The 9,031-nt window shown below is 41.3% G+C and overlaps 1 protein-coding gene across 2 annotated transcripts in view; it reads left to right on the top strand.

Moving 5' to 3' along the window:
- The first annotated feature begins 4,148 nt into the window (after positions 1 to 4,148).
- Positions 4,149 to 9,031, top strand: part of TMPRSS6 (transmembrane serine protease 6) — a 99,417-nt gene continuing 94,534 nt past the window's right edge. Inside the window, exon 1 of one of the 2 annotated variants that reach the window (XM_075183061.1) lies at positions 4,149 to 4,396. In XM_075183061.1, coding sequence (XP_075039162.1) covers positions 4,325 to 4,396 — 72 coding nt within the window. In that variant the 5' untranslated portion in view covers positions 4,149 to 4,324. The remainder of the gene's footprint in view (positions 4,397 to 9,031) is intronic. The other variant, XM_075183060.1, reaches the window with a different exon arrangement.

The raw sequence follows: 9,031 nt of genomic DNA, 5'->3' as shown, positions 1-9,031 counted from the left end.
AATTGTTTAGTAATTGTTGTTACTACCTGTAAGGATTGTACTTTTTGTATATTAAATCTCAAAATGTAATAGTGATGTCCTTATTGCTCTCAACAAATTCACTGCCGGTCTGGAAGAGATAGATTGCTTGACCATACTAAACCTTGAAATGCTGAGGTGTGATTTGTGAATACATCTGCTGTATACGAGTGTGTGCCTGAATGTACATTTGTGTCATACAGCCTTGAGAGGTTAAGTGCTAACACTTGGATTGCTGGTGTGTGCTTTGCTAAACTGCTTGTAACAAGGAATGCTCATTGTGTGTCTGTGTTAGAAAGTACATTGGGGTCCTATTGCCCTTATTGAATAGGGAGTGGAAAAACCAAAGTGGGTGTGGTTGTGTGAGCGCTGAATCGTGTATAACCCCATACAGTAATCACTTCCAAGTCACAAGTGCGGGTTGTGACTGGTAAAGGCAGTTAGGAGAGGTTTCCTGACAAATTAGAGGTGATATATTGTTTGACTGTGTGAATATATGGTAAGATATTAAATCAGGGAGTACCTAGAGGGGTGATTCGTGACAATGATGTAGTTATTTCTAACTTCTTTCCTTATGGACAATATTAACATTCTCTAAAAAATAGTAAATTGTCACATTTACTTTTTAACCATTTATCAGAAAAAATTAATAACATAAATTATAATATGCATGGGCATATTTTTGTTAATTGTTTTAAATAATGATACAGTTTGCAATAATGTTTTATGTGTGTTCCAACCCTTTGTTTAGTCAATTAAATGCACATTATTAATGTACACGCATGCATTATCGACAAATGTTTCACCATTTTATTTTCTTGTATTTGTGTGCATTCATGCCTATTTTTACACTACCGTACCCCAATGACCCAAACCACTTTTTTGCCTAGCTCTCTATAGGGTGTTAATTAGACTCTGCAACAGAGTCACATCAATATTAAATGCAGAGCACATTCCAATAATCAATACAGATATGTAATAGAGAGTGCATTCTATTGACCCATATATAATGTACTCCCGGTTCTGGAGATCACTATATAATTCTCAGCCCATGCACCACTATACAGTACAATGCAAATGCAAACTCTGTTGGTGATTGTATAATACAGACCACATTTTAAGATATCTGGGGCCTGATTCATTAAGTATCTTAACTTGAGAAACTTCTTATTTCAGTCTCCTGGACAAAACCATGATACAATGCAAGGGGTGCAAATTACCATTTTGCACGTAAGTTAAATACTGACTGTTTTTTCATGTAGCAGACACATACTTGATAGCTTATTTGTACACTGAAATTTAAAGTTGATATTTGTGTGCTACATGAAAAAACAGTCAGTATTTAACTTATGTGCAAAACAGAATGCTACTTTGCACCCCTTGCATTGTAACATGGTTTTGTCCAGGAGACTGAAGTTTCTCAAGTTAAGATCCTTAATGAATCAGACCCCTGGTGCTTACCTTATAATACAAACACTATTTTCTGGTGGCTATATTATACATACAGACCAAATTTGATGGCTACTAAATATAACAGACCGCAGTTTGTTCAATGCTACAATCTCTGGTAGTCACAGAGCATTACAGACTCCAATCTGGGACTACTATACGTTAATTGAGTAGAGAGGGGACCTGTGAAGTGATAGGTTTCTCTTTTTGCTATCCAAAGTTATTAAATAGTTATTTTCACAATAAGAAAAATGATAAACAGGCCCCTATAAGTGGTAAATATTGCTAGCTGTCCACTGTATAAGAGGCAGCCACTGATATTCACCAACTAGAGTGCTGGGGCTGTATATACTGGTTGTTATAATAATGATCTAAACCATCTCTTATCAATAAACTGGTGCTGTGAATGTCAGTAGGAGGCAGGTACAAAGTAGCCTCTGCTGTACTGCTCTGTACTTGTTATTTAGTGCCTCTACTGAAGCAGCTGGGAGAGAGACAACCTCCCTCCTTGTCTCAAGAAATCTTGTAAATTTGGGATAAATATCCTCAAGCTGGGAGACAGGGATCAGTTTGAGTGACTTAAGGGAAAAACAGAAGGTTGGACAGCCTCCTACCCCTAACACCACTTTCTGTCACGAAATCTGGTGAATATTTAGTGAGTCCTGTGTATCTGCCAATAACTGATGCTTGAACTGGGGCGCGGAGTCCAACGGTAGGTGGTATTCACCATTGACCCCTAGGAGAGGGCATGGACTTTGCAGCACCTATTACCGCAAGTCGCGGTTCCCAGCAGGAGTGGTGGCAGAACAGTAGGTAGAGACTGATGTAGAGGGAAAGCAATGGTAGAGCAGAATGACAATGAAGGCAACAACAAGGGTAAGGTCAGAACATATAGCTAAGCAGATATGATAGTGGGGCTGCTACGGGAGATATAAGCACAATAACAATGGGACCTCAGACATCATCCGTGAATAGTAGCGATGTGGAACTTGCTGATACATAGTTGGTAACTCAGAGCAATAGTAGATGAATTACTAGTACAGTGGTAGTTCGGTTGGAGACAATGATGAGATCGGACTTTAGCTGATCCGTTAGATGGTAACTCAGAGCAACAGCAGGTGAACTACTGTTACAGCAGCAGTTCGGTTGGAGACAATAATAATGAGGAACTTAGCTGATCCGTTAGATGGTAACTCAGAGCAACAGCAGGTGAATTACTGGTACAGCGGCAGTTCAGTTAGAAAAGGTAATGACAAGGAACTTAGCTGATCTGTAGATGGTCACTCAGAGCAGCAGGTGAGAAGAGTTCCTAATGAGGCTGGAGTTCCAATAATAAAGCACTGAAGTCGGAGCGGTAGACCCGAACAGGGAACACAAGACACGGCTGCGGATTACAGGTACAGTGGACATTCCAGCAGAGGCAACAGAGAGAAACTACAGCTGAACCCGGAGTCACACGAAGGAAGCCCAATCCTGATGAGAGTGAGTAACTCAAAAAACAGGCATCAGATAGCAGGAAATGGGAGGTTTAAATAGCGCTCCAAAGTGCCAAGGCCAATGGGAACGGGTAGGAGGTCATAAGAGAGAGTGGTAGCTGACACATGCACAGAATGGAAGACCAGATGGAGTCTGTAAAGCAAAACTGAGTTCAGGATACCGTGGTCACCGCTTATGAGAGAGAGGTAACAAAGCCGGTACCCGTCCACGGGGCCGGTGTATGACTCTTTCTTTATGATCCCTTTTGTATAAGTGTGTTTGTTTAGACACTTATTTATTATTTTACATACTCAAAAAAGTGTAGTTCCACAGTGCTTCTTTTTAGAAACACCGATAGTTTTGTGAGTTAGCGGAAGAACACAGTGGAAACAGTAAAAATTATACATCAAAATTCCATCCTGTAGAACCAGCCTCTCCATTAAACTAAATGTTATGTTTTTCTCCTAAAATCATTAAGCTCCGCCTCTGCTGGGATCCAGGAGGGTGTCTATTCTTCCAGGAGGACTCCCCGAAATACGAAGTCTCCCAAAAATTCTGCAAGTCTGTTCATTATAAGTATAGGCTGAAACCCAATCTACTTTTTCAAGCTTTTTTACAGGGTGGAAAAGTCTGTGTGCCTTCCACAATGCAGGGAATGCCACTGTAAATTCACTCTCTCCAACCCTTTATGGCATTTTAATAATTCTGATCCACACAATGAAGTCTGTTTTTTCACTTTAGCGTAAAAATTGGTGTACTTGTGCAATTAATCTGCAATTACCAAGGAAAGCCCCCAAGTCGCTCAACTCCTGACAGTGAAAGTTTTTGCATCCCACAGATGCAGCCATCTTGGCCCACAAATCCATGCTCTCTTCCATAAAGCTGGGGGGAAATGCACAAAAGTGAGATCATTAAATAACATTTGTACAGCGGTTTTACACTTTTGTTGTTTACAGATGACCCTTACTGATGTGAGCATTAGTATGTATTAACCTGTCCATGTCACACCATTTGTGTAAATTGATTTTGGAGAACGTTTTTGTGCTCTGGTTCTCACTGATCACACGGTTCCTCTGTGATTGTGGTTATCTCTGCTCCCTGTCTTCTTGTCAGTGTTTTGTACATTGGTTATGGTGCTCCCTGTGTATGTCTGTTTTTCGCACTGATCACAGCCTGTTTTGCATGCTGACGTATCCCTTGGGATCTCTGCTCTTTTCCAAAACAGCCAGAGGGCCAGAGAAGACTGATCTGTGGGGAGCTTGGGGCTGTGTCAACAGCAGCCTGGTGTGTGATGTGGTGTAAGGTTTGTGTAACTGGCACAGAATGTCCCAGAAACAGAGCTGTGAGCTGTACGTCCAGGTGAACTGGGGGAGTGAAGACAATGTCATTAGATTTGCCCCTTCCTGATTCCCCATCGGCCTCTATGGAGAAGCCCCCGAAAGATCTAAATCAGGTGAGTGATGGCTCTAAAAGACATATATCATACAAATGTTATAGCTGTGGCAATCAATGTCTCTATTATAACTCTAGTAGGGGTATATAGTAGCAGTATTTTATATTGTTCCAAATCAGGCTTAGACAACTTCTGTTTCTCCTGATTTTGGAACAACATGTCCCAGAATGCCCTGACAGCCTCTGACAGACAATGCACGCCTGGACTTGTAGTTCCACAACAGCTGGTTGGTTAAGTCTATCATTTAACGTACCAACCTTAAATCTTCACAGAGACTGAATTGTAATCAGCCAGGAATAATATTTAGTGAAAATAATTAACTATATATATTTATTGTTCCTAGAGCTGTAGTTTAATTTTGCACTAGCCGCATTAACCTTTAAAGAGCTTCATAGTTCCTGTTTTAAAGTATCCACTTAATGGGTTTTCTTTTACTAATTGTATACAAATTATTGATTTACTATGCTCTGCAGATCTGCAGAATTTTTTATATGTTCCAACTACCATTGACAGAAAGAGTTTGATATATTTTGAAGAGACTTACAGAGAAAAAGTATCAGAATTACACCAAAAAAAATGATTTTATGTCCCATTTAGTTTCTGAACATTGATATTCCTACAGTCAAACGACAGTTAACTTTCCGTATTTTCCCCAAACATTAACTTACTTGTTCTCCCTGAATGTAAACACAAATTGCTGCTTATATCAGTAGTGTTTAACTTTTATCTTAGCTTTCTTTATTTTCTTATCTCTATCTTAAGGGGCATATTAATGAAGGGGTAAGGGTGTTTTCCCCAATAATAGAGATGGTTATTGCGTCATCCAATATATTAAAGGCTTACCACCAGCTATTGTCGGCTGTGGCAATACTTGTACTTGTAGTTATCACGGCAGTACTTGTACCATTGCAATACCTGTTCTCTTATTTCTATATAAGGATGGGGTTACAGATGAAAATAATGAAGAATGCATTATTCTGACAAAAAGCATATTGTTATTCAATAATATATATTTTTTAAATAACATTTTAAAATAAATGCCTCCTTTTTTTAAACTTTATTTTATTTAATTTATTGTGCATTTGCCAGCTCACACATGCTCACATCTGCAAAGACTGGTTCGGTATCGCTGGGTGATGATTAGCTGCCTTGGTATTATATATTTAAAAAAACTGAAGATAAGTGATTTGTTTATCACTTCAATCAGCTGCAATAAAAACCAGACTTAATACTGGGGTTCTCTATAACAAACAGGCCCCCAAGTGTCGGTGGACCCTAATAGAGGTAGCACACCATAGGGTACACATCTCTGTCCTATGTAACAACACATCATATTTGATGTATATTTGGGAAGATTTGCAGATTTACAATACAGGGAGATGTGACTTGTCCATTTATGTAGTTACTTATTTTATCATGCTGTCACTGTTTTTTGTGCTGAACAAACATTAGTTGCACAATGTGTGTGCCGACCATTGAATCTCTGGTTAATTATTTCCCTCTATACAGTACAATGACACTAACTACTTAGTATGTCAAAAATAAATTATACCAATAACCATTATAAAAAAAAAATCACAGACTGTGATTTGCGATGCACATCGGTCTGTCATAGATAGGTAGGAAAATTATATGTTCTAGATGGAAACCATAGTTGACTGTTGTCTTTTACTTACTTAACTTTCATTTTTTTGTAGAAATGAGAAAATTTGGTGATTTTTTTACAAAGCATTCATGATACAGGACCGATATATTTATTTTAGTTGATCGCTATTTTGATAGCTATTAATGGCCTTTGTGCAAGGTCTTTCTCCCCTCAGTATACCTTTCAAAATCATTGTATATCATGGTTGAACAAATAAGCCTGAGCAATGTGGCTAGCAATGTGATCTGTGCAATATGTCAAGCAATGTGATTTGTGCAATATGTCTAGCATTGGGGTCTGTACAATATGTCTAGCAATGTGATCTGTGCAATATGTCTAGCATTGGGTGTCTGTGCAATATGTCTAGCAAAGTGATCTGTGCAATATGTCTAGCATTGGGGTCTGTGCAACATGTCTAGCAATGTGATCTGTGCAGTATGTCTAGCATTGGGGTCTGTGCAATATGTCTAGCATTGGGGTCTGTGCAATATGTCTAGCAATGTGATCTGTGCAATATGTCTAGCAATGGGGTCTGTGCAATATGTCTAGCATTGGGGTCTGTGCAATATGTCTAGCATTGGGGTCTGTGCAATATGTCTAGCATTGGGGTCTGTGCAATATGTCTAGCAATGGCATCTCTGCAAAATGTCTAGCATTGGGGTCTGTGCAATATGTCTGGCTATGGGGTCTGTGCAATATGTCTGGCTATGGGGTCTGTGCAATATGTCTAGCAATGGCATCTCTGCAAAATGTCTAGCATTGGGGTCTATGCCATATGTCTGGCTATGGGGTCTGTGCAATAGTCTCTGAATACGTGGCAGGGATAACAATATGTTTCTGCAATGTGTGGTTGGCAAAAGTATCTGTAAAATGGGCTACAAATGAGATTTGTACAATAGGTACAACAAGTATGTAATGAACAATGTAGTATGTGTATACCTCTGAACATTACAATTTTTGGAATCGGGATGGGGTTGTGGCCACCTCATGGTGGGAGTGTGTTGGCGTCACAAGGAGTACCTGTGTCACACCTCTAAAGTGTTAGGCTGCCCCATACCCTTTTCTTTCCCCTGACTCTGCTGCACTCATCAATGACAGATGTGTGCAGTATGTGCTTCTTTGCAGTCCAATGAGGTGTCAGGTGCAGGGCAGCAGTGAGCGGGACATTACCAGTAGGCGGGACAAACGTCTTAGCCATTGGGAAGGCAGGTCTGTCACCATAATCAGAACTGTCCAACCAAAATTGGGAAAGTTTGGAGGTATAATCTGTGCAATGGGGTTTGTGCAATTTTGCGGTCATTAGAATCCACGTGGCCTAACAAATGTGGTTGGGGACAGGATCTATGCAATTTAGCTACTAATGGGATATGAATATGTTGCTGTCAATGGAGAGAGAACAGAGGGGTTTGTGCAATGTGGCTAGCAATTACATGTAAACATTGTATATTGTAATACATATACAAGGATGCAAGCAGACATAAAGACAGGGATAAACACAATGCTTACACACCATTATATACATACAAATAAACCAAGACACTTGACACAACATACAAGAACAGGCAGCTGTATGCAAAAAAACTCAAAAATGTATGTATGGTTGTGATAGGATGGACCTCCTATGCCCCCCTGTTATGTTGCTGGCGACCAGCGTGGCGACCAGCGGGGCCTGCCTTGTCATTGTCCCCTTTCTCTATCCCAAATATGCCCCTCCAGTTGCAGTAGGAGGAGCCTGCTGCCACCACTAGGCTCCAACACTGGCACCTAGATCCACTTCCTTCTGGGTAACTCGCACTACTATTGTACCCCCTTGCTGCGCACCTGGGCTGGTACCCCTGACCTCTTCCTTCAGATCAGGGTTGCTGTGGATGGTTCACCCTGGCCTCTCACACTGGGCATATATATTTTACATGGTCAACTGGATTCTTTTTATACAGTTTTACACACATAACCGGGCAGGAGATATTTCAGCCTCCTGCCCCTTTAACCAATCCAGGCTGATTCATGCAGCCTGCACATGAATCAGCCTGGAAGGGTTTCCCACTTATAACATTGTTGCTAGTGCCAGGGACTGGTTCAGCCTCCTCTCCACCCCTGGTGTCACTTTGTCTAGGGCGGGAGATTTCTATTTAAATTTCCTGCCTAAAAAGACTTCCAGGGACCCCGCCTTGGAGTCTAGCTCCACCTGTAGCCGAGATTGCCTCCAGGGGGTAGACAGCCATATCCCGGGGCAGCAATACCCAGGTTGCTATTCCTGGATCTCTCTGAGTTCCAATATGGCTCTTTGTCTGCTGGGTTCCCCAGCATTCACAGCGATTCATTTGATCCAGGAGGTGCTGCTGCAAGTCACCTCCGGCAGCCATGGAGCTGCAGCTGTCAGTGGGGTTCAGATTCAAGGAGCCCCTGGCTCTCCATACTCCAAGGACTGCTTCTGCAGCCTCCCGCTGGTCCACCAAGGATTGGGGCACCCTCCGGCACCACAGAGCTCCAGTCCCATAGGTGGGGAACGGAGCAGAGGCAGAAATCCACTGGAGGGATATCGCCAGGGGCAGGCTGGGCTGGGGCGTATTTGGCCCCCGGACAAGTCCCACAGTGGGCTAACTTGGGCTGGGTCATTGGGCCAATTGCATTTTTTTCCCATTAAAATGTTCCTAATAGGCTGCTGAGTCAAGTCTTGCACCCCGGGCTAGAATTTGCCAGTCCTCCCCTGGATACAACTCCCCACTAGACCACCAGGGAATGCTAGGAACACTTTCATTTTTATTAAATACACATATACACTGTATATGTTCACACTCCCAGTGCCTACATTAAAATTTTAACCATTTTATGAACATTTTCAAACAATAAGATCACTTTTGCTAGTATTTTTATGTACATACACACCTCCTGCTATGAGCGTCTAGCTGCTATCCAATAACGATTGTCACTTCCAGTAATGTGTTCCAAAGCATAATTCGATTCATTTGGCAAAAGTAACAGATTAATAA

Source organism: Mixophyes fleayi, chromosome 8 (assembly GCF_038048845.1).
Source record: "Mixophyes fleayi isolate aMixFle1 chromosome 8, aMixFle1.hap1, whole genome shotgun sequence".
In the NCBI taxonomy this organism is placed as follows: domain Eukaryota; kingdom Metazoa; phylum Chordata; class Amphibia; order Anura; family Limnodynastidae; genus Mixophyes; species Mixophyes fleayi.
This window is presented reverse-complemented; position numbering and strand designations above follow the sequence as displayed.